This window comes from Hemitrygon akajei, chromosome 4 (assembly GCF_048418815.1).
Source record: "Hemitrygon akajei chromosome 4, sHemAka1.3, whole genome shotgun sequence".
NCBI lineage: Eukaryota > Metazoa > Chordata > Chondrichthyes > Myliobatiformes > Dasyatidae > Hemitrygon > Hemitrygon akajei.
Window position 1 is genome coordinate 76,460,493 of NC_133127.1, and position 23,279 is coordinate 76,483,771.

General features: G+C 36.9%; 1 protein-coding gene across 3 annotated transcripts in view; it reads left to right on the forward strand.

Moving 5' to 3' along the window:
* The first annotated feature begins 596 nt into the window (after positions 1-596).
* LOC140726469 (F-box/WD repeat-containing protein 7) overlaps positions 597-23,279 on the forward strand; it is a 123,281-nt gene continuing 100,598 nt past the window's right edge. For 2 of the 3 annotated variants that reach the window (XM_073042890.1, XM_073042891.1), the window contains exon 1: positions 597-939. In XM_073042890.1, coding sequence (XP_072898991.1) covers positions 835-939 — 105 coding nt within the window. In that variant the 5' untranslated portion in view covers positions 597-834. Of the gene's footprint in view, positions 940-22,699; positions 22,724-23,279 lie in introns of those variants that run through there. The other variant, XM_073042896.1, reaches the window with a different exon arrangement.

The following is a 23,279-nucleotide window of genomic DNA, read 5'->3' on the forward strand; positions in this document are numbered from 1 at the left end:
AATGGATCAGTCATGAATGGCAATGCTAATTCGATGGGATGAATGGCCTAATTCTGCTCCAATGTCTTATGGTCTAATAGTGATTTTTTACATATTCTACAGATTGTTTAAAGTTCAGTGAAACAGTGTATAGTGAAAAGTGAGATGAGTACACCACTATTGTAGATATGCCCTTTAATAATTGTTTATTTGCTAAACTTAGTACATGTGCATGAAGTTGTACAACTGTCAGTGTGTACTTTTGTGTTTGATGTGCTGTACTTTTGCCTGTTTGACCTATGAACGTTACAGGGTTTGAAAAATCTGGACACCTAGAATTCCCTTCTTCAGCAATTGATTTCTGAGTAAACCATGTGTAGTCAATGGATTGGGTAGTTAAGTGTTGCTATTGCATACAAGTCAGAATCTAAAATACAATCAGATTGAATACATTCCTTGGGTAATCGGCCTGGCTTTTGCAAACTACACTAGAAGGGTGGCTCTTGTGGATGGCATGCACAAAGCTGCATCAGCTGCGGGATTGGCAGTCGTTTCTAATGATGTCAGCTACAGAAGTAGTTTATAGTCATGCTGGAGTGTGTTTGCTGTGCTGAGAGAATTTGAACTTCAAAGCTCATAGACAGGGGAGTGGGTTGGACTTTGAAGCTAGTGGGTGAAGATCTTGAGAAAGGCAGCAGGCCTTGGGATTACACTAATCTTTTTATTTTGCACTGTTTAAAAATATATATACAATGTTTTCAAAATAGGAGTTCATGATATATCAAGTAAATAAACCCTAATTATCAGTCAGGAAAAATGAGCCATTCCAAGCCATAATTTGGTCTTGCTGACTTGATGAGTGAAAAAGAGCCTTTATCGCACCATTCGGTGCTCAATATGTTTAACATGAATATTGCCATCAATATCATCACCCAAGGCCTTCCCTGCTGTCGGAGACGGGTGAGTCGCATGTTGAATTGCTGTAAAACTGCTGTTGCTATCGCTCAGCAGTAGCCACAAACCTTATTGCTGTGCACTTTCTGATGAGAACATTAAGTGCTATATTACAACATTAAATTACAATTCTAAAGCTTTAAATTAACATTTTAGTTTAACATAGCAGTAATGTTTATTTGTGGGCAGAGGTTATGAAAGAAAGTAAAATTCATGTTTAATTTCTACTATTAAAATTGAGCTACTTTTTTAATGGATACCGTGGTACTGCTTAGTGACTTGACATGTAAATTCTGCACTGTTATTTGTACGTTGAAAAATGTTTAATATTTTTTGATCAGCATTATAAATTTAATAACCTGAAGAAGGCCACTGTTTGGATACATGCTGTTTTAACAAATTAATGAATCTTGCGGGAAATCATAATTATCTGACCCAAGTTTCAAATAACTTAGCCTGCAGTCATTTTTTGGCCATTTCCTTAAAATTGTGCATAATTCTTGGATCTAAGTACAGGTAACTTTACAAAACTTCTGTTTTTCAGTAGCTGCAGTAATTGTTTAAGTATGATGTTCTGAGGAATATCCTAAGTTTTCTCCTGTGAATTCATGTTCCATGTTATTAGTCACTGAATCTAATGTATTTTTAGTGATGTAAGGGACGTTAATACATTTGGGAGTGTTTCCTAATTTGTCTTCTTTACATGGTCAAGAATTGCATTGGTATACTGAATATGGACATCAAAGATAATCTGTGAAAATAAATTATCTTTAGAGTTATTATCTGTTGAATACATTTAAAAAGTAAGCTAATGTTATAAATATTACTTTGGTACAAAAATGAAATGGTAGACTTTACATAAGATTAGTCAGGACTGAAACATAATGTTTTTTTGGATGTAATAATACTGGAAATGTTATGTAAAATAAAATTTGTCATGTGCTTCATGGCAATGTTTAAATATTTGTTCCTGTGCCTTTTAATCAATGTATTTCCTGACAACCTGACTAGTATTTTTATGACTCAAATCTGCTCACAATTCTTATATACTATCTATTTTTACATTTCTAAAAGATGATTATTTTAGCTTTGATAATATTTGTATGAAAATGTGTTGCCAATATTTGTTAATTAGCAAATCTAACCTAGGTTAAACTTTTGTTTGCTGTTACAAGTATGCACTCACATTAATTAAAGTTGAAATGGAAATGGCAGCAGAAAATCTAATATTCTTTTGTTCATGAAAGATTTTTTTGAATACACATAGTTCTAGGTAAACTTGAGCTGCACTTTCATATGAACCACAGAAAGATATCGACTATACGACCATCTGCACTTAACTTTGCTGATATTCTCTTCTATTAATAACCTACATTGGGAGATCATGAGTATCCCACGATATATTATAACAGCTGACAAAAATAGTTGCGGTTTTTGCATATCTTTGCAGAAGAGTGGGAAGATGTTGAGATTGCATTGAATTTTATTGTTTATTAAGATTTGCAATATCCATGTAACCCCTGTATCTAAAGCTTATAACTATAATGTCTGCAAATAAATTTGTATATAGAGTTAAGTACAGTCAGTTCCCATTAGGAATTAGCAGGTTCAAAAATCTAAAATGTCATGATTAAATTAACTTGGAAGCATTCATCTGCAAAGAAATACATAATTTTGTTTGTTCAGTAAATTATGTTGATGATCATTAGCCAATTATACCCTAATGATTCTAGCAATAATTTTCCTTGTGCCTTATGACATAACAATTGGTTACCACATTAATAAACATTATCCTTCAAACCTATTAGGAAGTCTTGTTTTCAGAAATTCGCTTAAAATATAACACTTTAATTGATATCATTTGATGTTTTGGAAACTTGATATTCTTTTATGTTCTATTCTTCCTAGATGATTGTTCCAAACTATCAGGTAAACAAAAAAAAATACACGGCATGCCATACCATACATAGTTATGCTATGCATGTGTATAAAAATATAAATAGTTTTAGGACTTTTAAAAGGGAATTCAGTTCAAAGCTGGCATCTAGAAGCCATTGTGAGGGCTCTAACTGGTGTCCACTTAGAACCTCCTCAATCTTAATCTCGTTTTAGGGGAGAGATGGGGTTTATGAAAAAAATACATATTAAACAAATGTTCCATTTACGTTGGTATGGTATTCAACATCTTATTCATAAATAATCACAGTAGGAATAAAAGCATGAAATGCCAGAAAAGTGCAGGCAATAGCATTGAAATAAATAAGACGAGAAAATCTGCAGATGTTGGAAATCAAAGCAATACACAAAATGCTGGAGGAACTAAGCAGGCCAGGCAGCATCTATGGAAAAGAGAAATCATCGACCGTTTACTTCTTTCCATAGGTGCTGCCTGGCCTGCTGAGTTCCTCTAGCATTTTAAGTGTTGCATTGAAAGAAATGATGTGCTTCTCTTTCTAGACATGTTAACTGAGCAATTGAATATTTCAAACATAGTTTTTATTATAGATTTCCAGCATCTGCAGTATTTTGGAAAATAAATTAGCAGGTTTTTGCTTCACCTGTTTGTTGATTTGCTATGCAGTGGTAAATTGTTGAGAAAAAATGTTTTGAGGCTCCTAGAAACTGCAACATAAATGCAAGTATAATATTATGTGACACTTCACCTTTTCCCTGTTATTTCCATCCTGTTTGACAGTTATTTAATAGGAGAGCAGAGCATCTTGTCATTATTACTAATTCAATTAAGATATCAATTGATATTTTCTGGTAATTACAAATCAGCTTCCATCTTCCAAGCTCGTACAATAAGCACAATACAAGCTAGATCTTTATTGGAAACATCTTAACTGGCTACTAAAATTCGCAAGAGCCCCTCATTTAATTGAAAGGGTAGGTTTAAGATAGATTGATAACTTGCTGGAAATGCCAGTTGAGCCGTTTTCAAGATTTGTAAGTTTTCAATGCTACAAATTAAAAAAAAACAAACAGCAGTCTCAGTGGATTTCTGGGTGATTGTAATGCTGAGCACGCTATTAAATCATATTATTTATTTATTTAAAGATACAGCATGTTAATATGCCCTTCTGGCTCAAAGAGCCCTCGCCAGCTAATGTGATGAATTACCATACTAACTGTTAACGGCTTTTGAATGTGGGAGGAAACCAGTGCACCCAGAGAAAACCCATATGGTCAGAGGGATGGATGGAGAGTGGTGGAATTGAATCAGGTTGCTGGTGCTATAATAGCATTATGCTAACCACTATTGACAGTGTTTGTTAACCTGCAGTTAAGCAACAGTGAAGATATCTTAACCAGATGGTTAGAAATGGCAATATGTCAAGGTTCACAATTTTATTTTTTTTGACTGGTGCTTTCCAGAAGCTGTGTATTTGGGTTGTTGGTGCCATTGAATCTATGTAATGATCTGCCTCAAAATTTTGTACTTGGTTGACCAGCTGCTTACTCATGCACGTGAAGAATTGTTTTCTGATATGTATCCTAATACCTCGGAATGCCATCAAATACCAAAGAACAGCAGAAGAATTATATTTAATTAAGCAGATGTCTAATATCCATAGAAGGTAAACATTATGCTGGAATGTCCATGACAAACTGGATCAGTAGTCTTTCTTTTGATGTGTCTGACTAATCTAAGCTATGTCCCTTTCAATAATCAAGAGAAGCTCTTAGCCTGCCTGCTCGTTTCTTAGAAATAAATTCTATTCATATAAGTTCTTTATGTTTCAATTTAGAAAGAACCCAGGTTTATAAATTCCTGTTTAGGCAGGAAACTAATCCGATTTAATAGGACAAAACATTATGATTTTCAAAACAAGATGTTCAAAAAGCCCAATACAATCTTAACATTAACTCGGACATATTGGTTGTCTTTATTTTGTGGAAAGAGAAAAAGTTAAGCTGAAATGTTGAATTGACTTTAAATTATTAACAGGTGACTGTGATAAATATTACTGAAGTTAAAAAAACCAAAGAAACCTCATATAAAGTAAACTGATTTTCAGCTTTCGTGTTCTTTATGCAGTTCATATTCAGCTATGAAAGGCTTCTCTAACTTTTGCAACACAGTGATACATCATATGAAAATAAGTGAAAGATTTATACTCTAGATATTTGAATACAAATTGTGGACTAAAATTGGAGTGATGGACTGAGATAATAAAACTATTGTCAAACATTCTTGCCTTTTGGATACAGATTTGAATCCAGAAGCTACCTTTTCACACGTTTATATATAAAAATTCCCATATTGCTAGATTTAAAACCACCTGAACGCTCCACTATTTATACCTCAACAATATTAAAGAGTGCCCTGTGTATGAGAGCTAGTGAAGATTTGGCTTTATCAGCCAATGCACCCAAACCCAATTGATTGTCTGCTTTTATTTATGCCCAGTAGAACATTATTTCTCAGAATGAGATTTAAATATTCTGAGCACAGCTTCTATAAGACTTGAATTTTAATTTTGCTCTGCGATACCTCATATCTTCAGCTACCTCAGCCAATATAGTAGTTCATCACCTTCTTCCAGGTAACTGAGAATTGAAGCAATCGGTATTTGCAGAATTGAATTTGAGAGCAGAATAACTTGGTTTAGGGCAGAAAAGCAGGACAGGTACAGTATATTCCAATGTATTGAAGAACATTCTGGAAACATGACATGCTAATCAGCTAATAATTATGTATTGTTTGGAAACAAAATCTCTAAAATGTAGCACGCTGAGGCTCAGCATTTCCTGTAGACTTCAAAATAGTGTTCAACCAGTTGAGAGGCTAAAGTTTCTCCGTCAATATCCCCAGCCTTCATCTCTAGACATTGCTGTGGCCCAGACACCTGCCCTGTTCCCGGATCCAGTGACTCTTTAAAGGCAGATATGTGCATCTCCGATATCAGAGGAATCCCACCCTAACCCTCCTGGCACTGGGACGGTTTCTAGCACTGTCGCTTCACCGACTAATGCCTTCATACCTAGTCTTCAAACAAAAACAAATACAAAACATTCAGACCATTCCTGGAGTTTTAGACTGGCTGAGTCTAAGTCTCCAAAAATGTCTCCTCTTATTTTCTCTCTCATAGCATATTGAGATATCCTAATTATCCCATCAATGATATATTATTCCATATGTGTCCATTTTTTATTCATGCCAGATCTATTTTATCTATATAATATTTGTAGTATATACAGTTGAAGTCAGAAGTTTACATACACTTAGGTTGAAGTCATTAAAACTCATTGTTTAACCACTCCACAGGTTTCATATTAGCAAACTATAGTTTTGGCAAGATGTTGAGGACATTTACCTTTGTACATGACACGAGTAATTTTTCCAGCAATTGTTTACAGACATATTGATTCACTTTTAACTGACTATATCACAATTCCAGTGGATCAGAAGTTTACAAACAAAATCAAAAGAAATCAGCCAAGACCTCAAAAAAAAATTGTAGACCGCCACAAGTCTGGTTCATCCTTGGGAGCAATTTTCAAACGCCTGAAGGTACCACGTTTATCTATACAAACAATAGTACGCAAGTATAAACACCATGGGACCACGCAGCCATCAGACTGCTCAGGAAGGAGACATATTCTGTCTCCTAGAGATGAACATACTTGGCGTAAACAGTGCAAATCAATCCCAGAACAACAGCAAAGGACCTTGTGAAGATGCTGGTGGAAACAGGTAGACAAGTATCTATATCTACAGTAAAACAAGTCCTATATCGACATAAACTGAAAGGCTGCTCAGCAAGGAAGAAACCATTGCTCTAAAACCGCCATAAAAAAGCTAGACTACAGTTTGCATGTGCACATGGGGACAAAGATCTTACTTTTTGGAGAAATGTCAATTGAACTGTTTGGCCATAATGACCATTGTTATGTTTGAAGGAAAAAGGATGAGGCTTGCAAGCCGAAGAACACCATCCCAACCGTGAAGCATGGGATTGGCAGCATCATGTTGTGGGAGTGCTTTGCTGGAGGAGAGACTGGTGCACTTCACAAAATAGATGGCATCATGAGGAAGGAAAATTATGTGGATATATTGAAGCAGCGTCTCAAGACATCAGCCAGGAAGTTAAAACTCGGTTGCAAGTGGGTCTTCCAAATGGACAATGACCCCAAGCATACCTCCAAAGTTGTGGCAAAATTGCTTAAGGACAACAAAGTCAAAATATTGGAGTGGCCATCACAAAGCCCTGACCGCAATCCGATAGAAAATTTGTGGGCAGAACTGAAAAAGCATGTGCAAGCAAGGAGGCCTACAAACCTGACCCAGTTACACCAGTTCTGTCAGGAGAAATGGAACAAAATTCCAGCAACTTATTGTGAGAAGCTTGTGGAAGGTCACCCAAGACGTTTGACCCAAGTTAAACCATTTAAAGGCAATGCTACCAAATACTAACAAAGTGTATGTAAACTTCTAACCCACTGGGAATGTGATTAAAGAAATAGAAGCTGAAATAAATCATTCTCTCTACTATTATTTTGACATTTCACGTTCTTAAAATAAAGTAGTGATCCTAACTGACCTTAGACAGGGAATGTTTTCTGGGATTAAATGTCAGGAATTGTGAAAAACTGAGTTTAAATGTATTTGGCTAAGGTGTATATAAACTTCTGACTTCAACTGTATGACCTAATTTTGCTACCTATCCCAAGCTGACAGTAATTGAGCTATAGGAGATTGGGTTGAGAAGGATAGAGGAAAACATAGAGAGGGAAGAATTGAAATGCATGTCCTCCAGGGACAGGAACAGCAAAAGGCATAATTGTGTTGAAAACTGGGATCAACAAAGAAACCATTAATAGGAGGTTAATACCTGAGTACTTTACTGTAAATGGTTAAATATATTTTACATTAGTACCTAAGTAGATGACAAGGGAACAAAGTGGTATTCACCAGGTCATTTTTACTATTTATTGTTAAATTTAAAAGAATTACATAGAATAGCATTGCACAGAACAGGCCCTGAGGCTCACAATGCTGTGCCAAACTAATTAAAGTTGTAATCAAACATCCAGTAAAGAATAATAATTTATTTATAGAGCACTTTTTATACAGACTGTCTAGTTCAAAATGCATTACAAGGGGGTAAAGTGCAAACGTGAAAATAAAAGAAACAAGGTTAAATAAATAGGCTTTCAGATGAGTGTCCATGTCCTTCCACTTCCTGCACATTCACATGCCTACGTAAGAGACTCTTGAATATCTCTTATATTTGCCTCTATCACTACTCCAGGCAGCACTGTCCAGATACCCACCACTCTTTTTTTTTTTGAAAAAATGAAAAACCTGTCCACACATTTCCCATGAATATATTCCCTCTCATCTTAAATGTAAGCCCTCTGCTACTAGACATTTCAACCCTGGGAGAAACGTACTGGCTTTCTCTTTATGCTTCTCATTGTCTTATTCACACCTTTCTGATACCCTTCAACGTCTGTTACTCCAAGAAAACAGCCCAAGTTTGTTCAACTTCTCCCTGTGGCACAAGTTATTTAATCCAGTCAGCAACCTGGTAAAACTACTACTGCACCTTCTCCAAAACTTTGACAGCCTTCCTATAATGGGACAACCAGAACTGAATGTAACACTCCAAATGCAGCCTAATAAATCTGCAACATAACTTCCCAACTCTTGAATTAAATTATTTAACTAATAAAGGCAAGCACAGGCCATATTCCATATCAATTAACCTATCAGCCTGTATAGCCACTTTCCAGGAACTATGGACTTGCGCCCCAAGATCTCTGCTCATCAACACTGTTAAGGGTCTTGGCATTAACGATATATTGTCTCCTTGTATTTCATCTCCCAAAGTGCAATATTTCACATTTGATAGGTCAAAGCCCCAGCAATCTCATCTCTTGCCTTTCTCAGTAACCTGGGATATATCCCACCAAGCCTAGGGACATCCACCTTTATGTTCTTTACAGACCCCATACTATCTCCTCCTTTATCTCGATTTGCCTTAGCAAATTAGTATCCTCAAAGTCTTGTCATTGGTAAATAGTGATGCAAAGTACTCATTGGGATCTCAGCAAAATCCTCCGCCTCCAAGCCCACTTTTTCTCCTTCATCCTTGAGTGGTCCTACCCACTCCCTAGTTATCCTCTTGCTCTTGATACATGTATAGAAAGTCTTGGGATTCCCATTAATCCTACTTGCTAACAACTGTTCATGACCCCTCCTGACTTTCCTAATCCCTTTTGGAGTTCTTTTCTGAATTCTTTATCATTCTCAATGGCTTTTTTTGAACTTAGTTCTCTAAACCTTGCTCACATTTTCATTTTTCTTCCTGACTCTATTCACCAGCTGTCTTGACAGCCAAAGTTCCCTTACCTTGCCATTCTTGTCCTTCCTTCTTCCTGGAAAATACCTTTGCTGATCTCTGCGTAGTTGATCTTTAAACACCCTCCACATGTCAGATGTGGACTTAACCTAAAAGAGTTGTTCCAGACAACTCTCCCTACTTTCTGCCTAGCACTCTGGGAATTTACCCTGCTCCAATTTAACACTCTCTGACAAGGTCCAAGCTTATCCTTATCCATAGCTACCTTAAAACTTAAGGAGTTGTGATCACTGTTCCCTAATCTTTCTCCTACTGAAAAGCCTGTCACTTGGCCAGGCTCATTACCCAACACCAGGTCCAGTATGGTACCTTCTCTTGTCAGACTATCTACATATTGGTTTAGGAAACCCTCCTGGAAGCACCTAAGAAATTCTACCCTGTCCAAACTTCTTACACTAAGGAATCTATATTTGGGGAAATTGAGGTCACCCACAACAACAGTTTAGGTAGATACTTTATTGATTCCAAAGGAAATTACAGACACAGTAGAACTATAAGTGCACAGATATAAATATTAGAAGAGAAGTAGAAAGAATAAAAAAATAAGTTACCACAAACATTCTAACAGGAGGGGGTCATCACTTCCCCGGCTATAGGTTGACTCATTATAGACCCTAATGGCCAGGGATAAGAATGACCTCATATAAGCACTCTTTGGAGCAGCGCAGTTGTGTTAGTCTATTACTAAAAGTGCTCCTCTGTTCAGCCAAGGTGGCATGCAGAGGATGAGAAACATTGTCAAGAATTGCCAGGATTTTCAGTAGGGTCCTTTGTTCTACCACAGCCTCCAGTGTGTCCAGTTTCCAGACTCCTATAACAGAGCCAGCCTGTCTAACCAGTTTATTGAGCCTGTTGTCATCACCCATGCTAATACCATTGCCCCAGCACAACACTGTATAGAAGATTTTACTGGCGACAATAGACTGGTAGAGCTACAAATTTCCATAATCTGCATGCATATTTGTTCCTCAGTGTCCTAGTAGCTATTGGGAAGGGGGAGGGTGATTTTGTACTACAATCCCATCAGAGTGATTGGACCTTTCTTAATTTTGAGTTCTACCCATATAGGCTCAGTGGAAGAGCTTACCATTATGTACCATCTGCAGCTGGAATATTTTCCTTGATTAAAAGCACAATTCCCCTCCCCCACCCTTTACCGCCTTCTCTATATGTTCTAAAAGATTGTTAGCTGAAGAGATTAGTAAACGAAAAATGGTTTTTATACATGAATACAAAAGCAAACATAAAACAAGCAAAGAAAAGAGAAGCAGAAAACTCAATTTATAATGAGTATGCAGAATGCTCAAATCCTAGTCAATACTTTAAAGGAAAAGTGCTGATTTATCAATGATTTTGTTGCAGCTATTATGATTTTGACTCTTTTTATGGGTAATAGCTAGAAGATTGGACTGGGGAAGGATTCTACCTTGATGGCTGGAATTTTAAGAATTCATTGCTGTATTTTCTAAATTTATTTTACCTCAATTAAATTAATTAGCTTTAAAGCTAATGCAACATTTTAAGATAAACTCATTTAAAAAATTTTGTTGTTGTACTTTTGGATCCCTTAAATTAAGTGGTTTATAATCTGGATTCGGCTCTACACCAATTAGGTAAATTATTCAAACATCAAAATCACCCCCTCTGGTCTTCTATCATTTCGCATTTCCCCCTCCCCCCACTACTTTCAAATCTCTTAGTACCTTTCCTTTCAGTTAGTCCTGACGAAGGGTCTCGGCCTGAAACGTCGACAATGCTTCTTATAGATGCTGCCTGGCCTGCTGTGTTCCACCAGCATTTTGTGTGTGTTGTTATCAAAATTATTTCTGTATTTCTTTGGAAATTGTATACAGAAAAATGCTGCACCAAATAATTACTGGAATCCAAGGGACTGGAGGTCATTAGTGTGGAAAAAACCAACGTGAGGACAAATTGCAGAAGAGTCTACCTAAGTAAAAGAACAGTGCATTTATGCCAATGGCACTAAAATAGATCATCTGCTCATTCTTATTAATACATCATTGCTATTTGTGTGAGCTTGCCGGAAGCAGTTTAACTGCCTATGAATTTACCCACATTTGGAAGTACTTGAGCTATGGTACACATTGGAATATTGTGTGCTTGTAAAGGTGTTGTATAAACACATGATTTCAGCATCATTGATTCAAGAAACTGTGTAGGTGTGAGTGGTTCCCTCAGAGAATTAATCTGCCCATTGACCATTAAACAAGGCAGTAGAATCTAACAATCCATCAACAGGTTGCCAATACAGTGCACACTAGGCAGAGTTAGGGAACTGACTGCAGCCTTTCACATTTGTAGTGGAGGCTTGTGGGGAGTCTCAGCCTTCGACACCACAGCCACCGTAACTGGGTTTGAAGTCACTCGGGAAAATTCAGGCAACATTGATCAGGGAAATGAATATAGTCCCAAGGTTTTAACCAAGTATGTTTTCCCTTTTTCAGGGTGATGAACAGAGAGGAAGGACAAAGAAGGGTCATGGTTGGGGGTGAGGGGCATAACTTGAGAGAGGAGAAGTCCTTTTAGAGTTGTTGAGGAAAGGAGCTGTAGTGGAGAAAAGAAGTAGATTTTCAGAGAGAAGTGGAAATAAAGAAGGAACCAAGTGGCAGGCTGCATAAGAAGGTGGGCAGGGCAATCCAAGAGAGGGAGGGACTTAAAGGACAGTAAAGGTGAGGGTGGGTATTGGAGGGGTGGGGTAGTAGAGAACAAGGGCATATATATGTGAGTCCACATGCATGTGAATACAGTATGTCGGCAAGCATTTTTATCAATTTATGGATCTGAGAATGTCCATGCAGGAAATGAGTGGTCTTAGACACTCTCAACCCTCTTCCCATTGGACCCAAACCTCATACTGTCCAGTGCATGTGGTACTAGGGACCTTTCACTCTTCAATATAAGTTAAGAACCATTAGAAGACCATATGGACAACCACAGTAGTGTCAGTCTGGAGCACCACTCTGCATTATAACCCAGGAACTCAGATGTTTGCACAATGACATTATCGACCTTAGTCAAGAAGAAGTAGGAGAAGGCCAACTCAAAGAAGGAGCCAACTGTATACCTCATTCTGAAAGGGCAGGCTGTAAGTGGAATATTTTTTAATGAGGTGGGGTTTCAGCACCAATAATTAATTGCTTTCTCGGTTCCCCCCCTCCTTTCAAAATAAATGACTGTTTCATGATTTTAGCTCACTCTGACCTAGAAGCAACACACCATCTCTGGAAATGACAGATGAGGTCAAGGAGAATTTCTGCTGTGACCTTGAGAAAACCCCTGAGCCATATTCAAGCAAGAAAGAAATTTGTATTTGTGTGCTGAGGAACCTTACTGCCTGGCTCCAAACAACCACAAATCCCCAGAAAGTGCAAGAAAAGATTTGGAAAAACTAAGTTAGAATAAGGTATATTATCATTACCTTATGAAATGTAATTGCAGCAGCAGTACAGTGCAAAGACATAAATAGCTATAAATTACAAATTAATTAGTGGAAAAGATGTTCATGGATCTTTGCGCGATATTAATACGCAGCAGCCTCTCCGGACTCTGGACTGGGGATTGCCAAATGTTACGTGGATTTTCTGGTGCAGTCTGTTTTGTCATATGCTTTTGTAATACCATTCTGGGGGAACATTGTCTCATTTTTTAACTGCATTGCATTTGTGGTTTCTAAATGACAATAATCTGAATCTGACAGAGGGGAAAAACTTTTCCTGAATCATTCAGTCTTAAGGTTCCTGTGCCTCCTTCCTGAAAGTAGTAACAAAAAGAGGGCATTTTCTGGATAATGAGGATATTTAATGATGGATGATGCTTTCTTGAAGTGCCTCCTCTGAAGATTACCTTGATAGTGAGGAGGATTGTGTTTACAATCCTCTGCAGCCTCTTGCAACCCTGTGTATTGGAGCTTCTATACCAGGATATAATACAACCAGTCAGAATGCTCTGCACTATGTATCTAAAGAAGTTTGATAGATTATTTGGTAACACATCAGATCTTCTTACTTGAGGATCCATTTATACAGGGAGGTGAGAAGGCACAGGTTTGGTCTTATGTTTAATCTAGGTTTAGGTCTAATGTAATCTCTCCTCTGATGAAATGTTCAGAACGTGACCACAAAATCAGCATCTAATTTTATCAGAGAAACAAGTACAAAACCTCATGACAGCACCCTCAATCTGGACACAGATCACCAACAGCATGGCATGGCAGTGACTATTGGATAAGTACCATCTGAGCAATCAGTTATTTACATCAGTCTGGTCCCAAAGCAACAGTGGCAACAGAAATGCTGCTTACAGTCACAATTTTCTAAGTCATGCTCAAATCCACAGGTCTGCACAAGAAGAAGATATGGGTACTTGTTCCATTCTGATTGTAAATAAAAACAGTCTCAGTTTATGACAAGGTTCCATTTCTGTGAAGTGTTTGTAACCCAAGTTGTTCCTAAGTTGCAGGGGAGGGTCACAGAAGTAGCTGTCAGGAGATTGTGAACGTGCATGGGAAGAAAGCTGCCAGCCAACCTCTATAACTCAGCAATTGAGTATGTGATTCTGTTGATGCTCCCAGCTCTGCTTGGTTTGACCCAGCTCTCAATAGTTTGGCAACCATTGGCAAGAAATGCCCCAGCAGAAGATGCTGCAACTGCGTAATGGCTAGCAAATCCACCCCCATAGATCCTATGGGTCTCCCAAATGCTCATTCATATGTACCGACTGTCCGTAAGTTGGGCAAAGGATTTGCATTATCTGTAGATGGAAGGAGTGAAACAAGATAGTTAACTTTTTTATGAGGGTCTTGATTTCCACAGAAGTTTTGGAGCAAATAGAACATCCTCATTTTGTTTTATCACAAAAAAAGGAAACCTGCAGCAGTCATCTGTTCACATCCTTCAGATTCCACATAATGAAGCCAGATTACTATGTGGCTTTGAACTACTTATAGGCGATTAGTATCAGAATGCATTGGATTCTGGTTTATTAGGACACATCGGGACCAGTACATTTTGGCTCAATTAAGCAGCTACCCCAATTAACAAAAGTTTCATAGAAATAATTTAAAAGATATTTAAAAAAAAACTACCATTTAACTTTGTAACAATTATGTATTTTAATGAAATACAGAGCAAATTATAACACTATCAATATACTACAAATACCATAAAACTGTGTATAGTTCCTAATAGTTAATCGACAGAGGAATTCATCCAGTGTACAGTGCAGCGTTCTTGTGATTGACCGTAAATTAACAAAATAAGCACAGACAACCTAGTGCAGGTAATAGACTGCCTTCATACAATGCTTTCGACAATTGCATCCTCCAAATCTTCATTTTCATTTTAACATTTAAGGTGATTGCCAGAGCATTCAAATTCTTCATAGGTCCTAATTGTTGAAGTAGTAAAATTGTTTCATTTTTGCCCCTAAGTGTTTCTGGCATCTCTTAAGTCTGAATGCTTGAAAGCATAGAGAGCAAAACGGTTCTGAATTGTCTTGCTGCTCATTTCTCACCATGAATGACTGCCTTTTGAATGCAAACACACATACCTGACACTATTTAAAAATTGTTTGCTCTAAGCACTGTGTAGTGTCTAACAGCCACACAAGTGCATGCGACTGACACTAGTTAAAAACTTATTGGCAACAGTCTGATATCCCAATTAAGTCACAAATAAACAAAGGGAATCCTAGCTATTTTCTTGATTAGATTTGATTCTTTAAGAGTTGTCCCTAATAAGCAGAAGCCACGGTTAGTCGATGGCACAATTAACCAGATTACACTGCTTTCAGAAGCCTGTTGCAAAGTATTCATCAGTATTTTGGAACTCATGCTGTGCAGCAATGAGTTCAGGTATTAATGTAATACCTATTGTTCTATTAATATTTTATTGTTGTACTCTTTAAAAGCTGAAATGACATGCTTTGGAAAACATACTTCTGATATCAAAACATTTCCAAAAGTTTAAGGCACACAAAATAATGAGTTGTTATATTTTATAAATGCTTACCTTGCTGTAGCAATTTATTTTAATGCTTTAAAATATATGCAAGTTATAGTATTCACTTTAATAGACTTTTACTGCATCTGTAAATCTGATTTAAACATAAACAAAATGCAGTACAGTATGTAGTGTACAGACTTAACATTAAATTCCAGAAAGTCAATATAGAAGTGCTTGGATCACAAAAACCTTTCTTTGTCTCTTCATGGCTCTTTGTTTAAGTATAGATGCATAGTCAGTGTCGTTAATGTTCGATAAAACCCAGATTTCATACTGTTTCTGGTGCATCTTTAGATGTTTGATTGCTCACCTATACTGTTGGCTTCTGTCCAGAAAGTCTGCATTTGGGTGCTCATGTCTGGTAATCACTATCATCGGGTTTAGTTACTGCAGTCACAATGCTATCTGTTTCTAATGATCTCCCAAGAAATGCAAACAGAAGCACTAGTAGGGCATCCAGCCACCTGTGTCTGCTCCACCCTTCAATATAAAATCACAATTAATCTTTTACTATAGCATATAACTCCATATTCCTTAATTTGATTAATATTTTAAAAGACTATTAATCTCTGTTTTGAATATATTCATCAATTGAGCCTCTATAGCCTTCAGTAGAAATTTCCAGAGTCAGGATTCTTTAGATGAAAGAATTTCTCCTGACAGTCCTGAATAATTGACCCCATTCTTCAATACTGATTCTAGATTTAGCCAAAGGAAACATCCACACTGAGTGCTCACTTTCCATTCTTGTAAACTCTGAGTAAAAGCCCAACCTGGTTAATCAATCTTCATTTGAACAAACCCATCACCTTTGCAGCTCTAACCTTTCTAGCGTAGGAAATCCAGACCATATTTTAGGGCCTCGACAACTGGAGCAAAATGTCTCCACTATTATATTTATGTCCTCTTCCAAGTGAGATCAATAAACAGGCTGTCCATCATTCTAAATGCTTACTGTTAACTTCCAATGATTCATGAACAAACACAGCCCTATACCTCTAAACACCAAAAATTTACATTCACCCACATACTTCTTGAAAAAAGAACTCCACTTTTCTAATTTTTCTTCCAAAATGGAAGACCTCACACTTTCTACATTATGCTGTATCTGCATATACTTGTCCATTTCATTTAATTTCATTTCATCCTACTAAATGCGTGACTACAGAATGATGATCTTTATGTGTTGCCCCTGTGTACATGTTTTCACTACGGATTTATTGATGCAGTAGACAATTTTGAACTTGGGTGATCATACTTATGTGAATTTTTGAAATTCTGGAGTACTAAGAGAGTTTAGATGACCAGGAAAACAAAACCATCTGATCTACTTTCAAAAATCCACTTGTTGTTTAATACTTTCTGAGGATTTTTTTCATTTAATTGCATGCAGAGTTATTTGAACAAATATTTATGAACTCATCTGGCAATATGAAGGTTCTTGACCAAAACATCAACTATTTATTCTTCTTTATAGATATTGCTGACCTGATAAATTCTTCCAGCATTTGTGTGTTGTTCCGGAGTTCCAACATTCTTGTGGAATTCTTGCAGAATCTTGTGTTTAATATTAAAAGACAGTTGTCACTTGCGCTATGACATACCTAAACAAAAGGTGTCAATTATTTTACTTGCATGAGCATTTCATTCATTTTGAAGTCAATTATTTTGCATTAGGGCGAGAGTCTAACTTAACTCCTTTGTGGGTGGTAATGTGCATCATGCAGAGAGTTGGAGTATTTCCAAGTTTATCTTTGGCATCAAGGAATTGGCTGTACCACTGCTCTGAAATGCAATTCCATTGTGAAGCTAGGCAATGTTACCTCTGCAACAATGTGTAGCAGATTCTAATCAAGTGGATGAAGTACCTTGCCTTTCACACTATCTCTCATTTAGATAATCAAGAAGTCATGCTTTTGTAATGATCTTTTGAAGACATTTGGCAGAGGAAAAGGAATAAGTTTAGTTTTGTAGTTCAATGACCTTACACTGCAGTATTTTGTTTTTGTTTTTCTCAGTTGTGGTGGTTATTTTAAGAAGGTAAAAATAGAAGCAGGAGGAGGCCACGTAGCCCCTTGGGGGGTCATCCAATGTTATGGCTTTTTTTCATTTTGACTTTTTTTTCCCCTTATCTTCAGACCCTATGATTTCTGAAGTCTAACAATCTATCAGCCTCTGCCTTGAAAATACACAGCAACTGAGCATTCACAGCATTTTAGGTATGGGATTCCAAAAGTTCTCTGCGTAAAAGGGATTTCTCATCTGTCTGAAATAATCACCCTCCTAACCTGAGCTAATGCTGCTTTGTTTCCTCTTTGGAAACAATGTCTAATTTTCAACATAAAATCTTGTTTTAATATCATATCAAATTGAAGTCAAACTTTCCTCCTAGAACAATGTCCTCCCCCTTGAAATCAGTCTAGAAAATCTGTGAGTTTATGTAAATCATAAGCTTCTTTTATTATATTCAAGGTTGCTGACTAAAAGCTGGATGGGAAAATATAATCTCATTCCTTCCTTAACCTCTTGAGTTACCTGTTGATGGATCAATTTTTGGAAAGTATTTTTGTTTATTTATTGAGATACAGCCCTTCCAGCTCTTTGAGCCTCACCAGCCAGCTGTCCCCCAATTTAACCATAGCCTAATCATGGGACAATTAACTGGTATGTCTTTGGACTGTGGGAGGAAACCGGAGCACCCAGAGGAAACACAGACAGTCATGGGAAACAAATACAAACTCCATATAGGCAGAGGTGGAAATTGAACCCAGGTCGCCTGTACCGTAAAGCGTTGCACTTTACATGCCACCTTGAGGCTACGTCCACACTAGACCGGATAATTTTGAAAACTCCCATTTTACGTAAAAACAACAGGCGTCCACACTAGGCGTATTTAAAAATACCTCCATCCACATTAAAACGGATATTTGGGCAAATCTCTTCCTACTGGGCATGCGCAGGACACACAGAAAACCAGCAAAGAGGAAACAGTATACGGTGCGCTTTTATCCAGTTACAGACTAGAAAAACTTAAAAAGAAATTTCCAAACGAAAGACTTGGTGTGCGTTTGTTCAGTTACAGACTAGAAAAACTTAAAAGGAAATTTCCAAACGAAAGGCTTGGTGCGCGTTTGTCCAGAAACATTTCCTACAGCCATAGTCTCTTCACCGATGAAAGGGATGACAGCTACAACTAAATGCAATAAGGCTTGTTACTGGACAAAAATGAGATTTGCTGTTACCTCATTTGTTTGCCTTTACTTTTGCCATGTCTTTCTGTATTATTTTGCTGTATTTAACGTGTACAATAAAACGAGTTACTGGGCAAAAGTGGCACTTGCATCTGTTGAATGTTTGCACAAGCAATGCATTAATAAAGCACCTTGTTAAATGTATAAAACATGTCTTCATCAGTGTTATCTTGTATTTCCATACAATGTTACACTAGGCTGTTACACATCTATTGTCAGATATTGTTGGAGGTTGTGTTCAAGAAAACAATGAAATACCCCGCTGCCACCACCATTTGTTCTGGCACATAATGACAGCGGTTTTTAAAATAGCCAGTTACCCCGTACACAGTACGCCGGATATTAGGCATTTTCAGATTTATTCACTCTGGAGAGCGTTTCTGAAAATCTCCATTTTTGGGGGAGGAAAATGCCGTTTCAGTGTGGATGGAGGGTCAAAACAAAGAGAAAAAGCTTTGGTTACGGATTTATCCAGTCTAGTGTGGACGTAGCCTGAGTATTATGTCACTCTGAAAAGAAATTATGTTTGAGAATTCTGATAGATTTATTTAATTTTTTCCCAATCAATGCAGCTAGCAATTTTTATCTCTAGCTTTACTCCCAAGATTATCTTTCAATTGCATTCAGTTTCATTGTGACTACATAAAATGTATTAAATTATGAGAGGCATAGTTAGGGTAGATAGCCAGTGTGTGCTTTCCATGTCAAATTGTCTAAAACTAGATGATGTAGATTTAAGGTGAGAGGGAGAAGATTTAAAGGTGACCTGAAGAGTGAATTTTTCAACCAAAGTTTAATTGGAAAAGGAAAACATAACAATATTTTAGATTACCTGAATGTACACTTTAGCAGGGCATAGGGGGATATGGAATTATTGTACACAAGTGGCGCTGGGCATGATGGTTGGCATTGATACAGGCAGCCAAAGGGCCTGTTTTTATGCTATACATTTCTATGAATCCAATGCCTAATTAGAAAATTAGCGAATTTCTCTTTTTCAGTATAAAAGACAAGATCTGAATCGCCAATTTGTCATAATGCTCCAGGGAACTGTTGTAAATGCATTTATGATATTATCTTCTGAAACAGTTTTCTTTAATTTTATTTGCCTAGTACATGAATATTAAAGTTCCCGTGATAGTTCTATTATAATTGTTAAAGCTCATCTTATTTTTCAGTAAATACTTTGATTTATAAAGTTATCACAAGTGTTATTTTTGTCCACTAATTTTTTCCTGTTCTTTGCTATCAATCTTAATAGCTACTTCATATTGCAGCTTTCTTTTCCTACTCACTTCCCACCTTGTTCTTTCCATACATAGAGTACTTAGTTCTCAACATGACCTTTGTGCAACCATGACTCCTTACTGACCAATAGAACGAACTTACTTATCACCATTTGTGCCATTAATTTACTGGTTTGTTATAGATTGATTACTTTCCAAATAGAAATTTATGGAAGAATAGAATTCTAGCAGGCTTAATCAGGAACAGCGGTGGAAAAATTGGGGAAGGGATTAAAAAAAATGGAAAGTCTGAAATGATGGAAGATAGTTGAGATGAGATGCCAAGTAGGGAAATGGTGTAAAATAAAATTGGTGTTAAAAGAACAAGTAAAGAAAAAGTGAATCAATAGAGGGAAAAATGGGAATAGCAGCAATTATTAATATCTTTTTCATTTGACTGTGCAGAAAATAATGAACTAATTATTGAATCTGTGAGACAGTAACGAAAGGGCTCTGTTCCTTAAGCATCCACTGAGTTCAGTGGAACATTATAAAAGAATAAGCCTTGATATAGGCTGAGGGAAGAACTTGCACAGGTTTGTAAAATTTAGTATCTTTCCCAAAGTTAAATTGTCTAATATCGGAGGACATGCATTTAAGGTAAGAGGGGGAAGTTCAAAGGAGATGTACAGGGCAAGAATTTTACACAGAGTACTGGATGCCTGAAATGTACTGCTTGGGTTGGTGGTGGCTGGAGAGGTGCTGCTGTTCAGTTAATTAAATCTTTAAATGTGGATACCAAATGTACAATGGAAAGAAAAGACACACATTACAAATGCATTTTGCAAAGAACTATGGTGCATAGCTCTTCAAATTCCAAATCCCACCCAACATTATTATTGAACCTACTTCTGGACACACCACCATTACAACAGCAACCAATTGTTTGGAATTCCTGGCAACACGAGTGAATCTGCAGATGCTGGAAATAAATAAAAACTCCTGATGAAGGTGGGGGGGGGGAGAATGATGGGAGAGGGCAATTCCCACATTTCCTTTAAACTTTATGGGATCTTAGTTCCCACACTTCCTTTAAAATAACACTACAAGACGCTGGTAATTACAATCCCTTTACACTCTTTGGGGCTCCTGTTTCTATGCTGTCTTATAATTTAATGGATTAACTAGAAAAATAATTAAAGCAGTGTGCTATGTAACATCTTACAAAGAAAATTATTTGAAATATCATCCGTTAGACTGGAAGATAGACTATAAAACAAGGAAGCAAGCTCCTTGACTCAGTGAGTCTGTGCTAACCAGTGTGTCCATTTTTATATTAATCCTACTCTAAGCCATTATACCTTTTCCACATTCATATCAACTATCCCTAGTTTCTACCACCCAGTTACATAGTGTGGCCAAGTTACTGTGTCAGTTAACCCTTCAACCCTTTTGAAGTATAAAAGGAAACCAGAGAAAACTCATGTGGCTACACGGAAAACATTGAAGCTGCTAGTTGCACCAAGGTACCAGCCTGTTAATTTCTGATAGACAACAACAACCAAGATGCTGAGTATGCCAGGTTAGTGGAGGAGTACTATATATGAATGCCTAGAAAAAATGTAAGTATTAAAATGGGCATCCTACTGCCATTATCAGGTGTCAGTAATTATGATGTGAAAAGTAATGAAGATTGAGGGAAAATGATGAGGATATTTTCTAAACGTTTGTTTCCTGTGAAAGTTCCATTTTGTCTAGAATAATTCTTCATTTTCTAAATGCTTCAATAAAAATCATATGAGCTTATTTAGATAGAATTCAAGTTATAATTGCATACACATTTTAATGTGCTACTGCTCTTCTGCACCTCCTTGTGGCGATTCTATATAAATGATTTCTGTGAATATAGTGGGAAGTTTTGTATCCTCTGAAGTAGTACAGCTAACTATCTTGCTACAGTAATCAAGAGGCATTGATTGAAAATGTGATTTCATCAAGAGATAATTTACTATCAATTAATTATCCAGCTTTGTGTGTGTATTGCCATTAAAAACAACTGTTTTCAAGTGAAGCAGTCATGTCAATTAAAAGCAACAGGCTAATAGTTCATAGGGTGTATATATAGAGACTATTAAATATTAATATAATGACACTATTAGCCTAGCTGTGTGTTTTTTTTTCCTGATCTTTTCCTGTAATTTTCAAGCATTGTGATGCAAGGGTGACCACTGTATGTTTAAATGCAATTTTATTTCATATTGGAATGCAAAATTGTTGCACTACTTATCCATCCAAATGATATAGAAAAGGTAAGGCCAGAGAGTATTTGAGAAGTAAGACCAAATAGTGATAAATGAAATATAAAGACAAGGAAATTTTTATTCCTATTCCTTTCAAATTGATACAGTATATACTTGTCTAATTTTCTTCTATAAGTTACACAATAAAAGAAATGCAAGTGCTTCATGTTACTTTGATTAAGCAATTAGTGAATTTGCTGAGTGGCTTTGTAATTAATTTTGGTTTACTGTTTTTATCATATGTATCAAGATGCAGTCAAAAACATTGTTTAGCATGCCTTCCATACCAATCATTTGAAAGCAAGAGTACTGCTAGGTGGTAGAAAAGGAAAAGCAATAACAGAATGCAGAATATAATGTTACAAATAAAGTATATACAGATAGACAATAAGGGGCAAGGGCCAAGATAAAGATGGAAGGGAGAAGAGAGAATATTCAGGTTGGAAGGAGTCTTTGATAATGTTGGTCGCTTTTCCGAGACATCATTAACCTAATCTGTGGTGTTACAGGAAGGATACTGGCATGGATAGCAGAATGGCTAACAGCCAAGAGGCAGCGAGTAAGAGTAAAAGGGGCCTTTTCTATTTGGCTGCCAGTGACTAGTGGTGTTCCTCAAAGGTTAGTATTGGGACCGCTACTTTTCACATTGTTTGTTAATGATTTAAATAATGGAATTGATTGCAGCCTGTCAGAATGCTCTCCACAGTACATTTATAGAAGTTTTTGAGTGTATTTGTTGACATTCCAAATCTCTTCAGACTCTTAATGCTGTCTTGCCTTCTTTATAACTGCATCAATATGTTGGGACCAGATTGGATCCTCAGAGATCTTGACACCCAGGAACTTGAAACTGCTCACTCTCTCCCTCTGATGATTGGTATGTGTTCTTTCGTCTTACCCTTCCTGAAGCCCACAGTTAGCTCTTTCGTCTTACTGACGTTGAATGTCAGGTTGTTGCTGTGACACCACTCCACTAGTTGGTATATCTCACTTTCTCATCACCATCTGAGATTCTACCAGCAATGGTTATATCATCAGCAAATTTATAGATGGTATTTGAGCTATGCCTAGCCACATAGCCATGGGTGTATAGAGAGTAGAGCAGTGCACTAAGAACACTCCTCTGAAGTATGCCAGTGTTGATCGTTAGCAAGGAGGAGATGCTATCACCAAT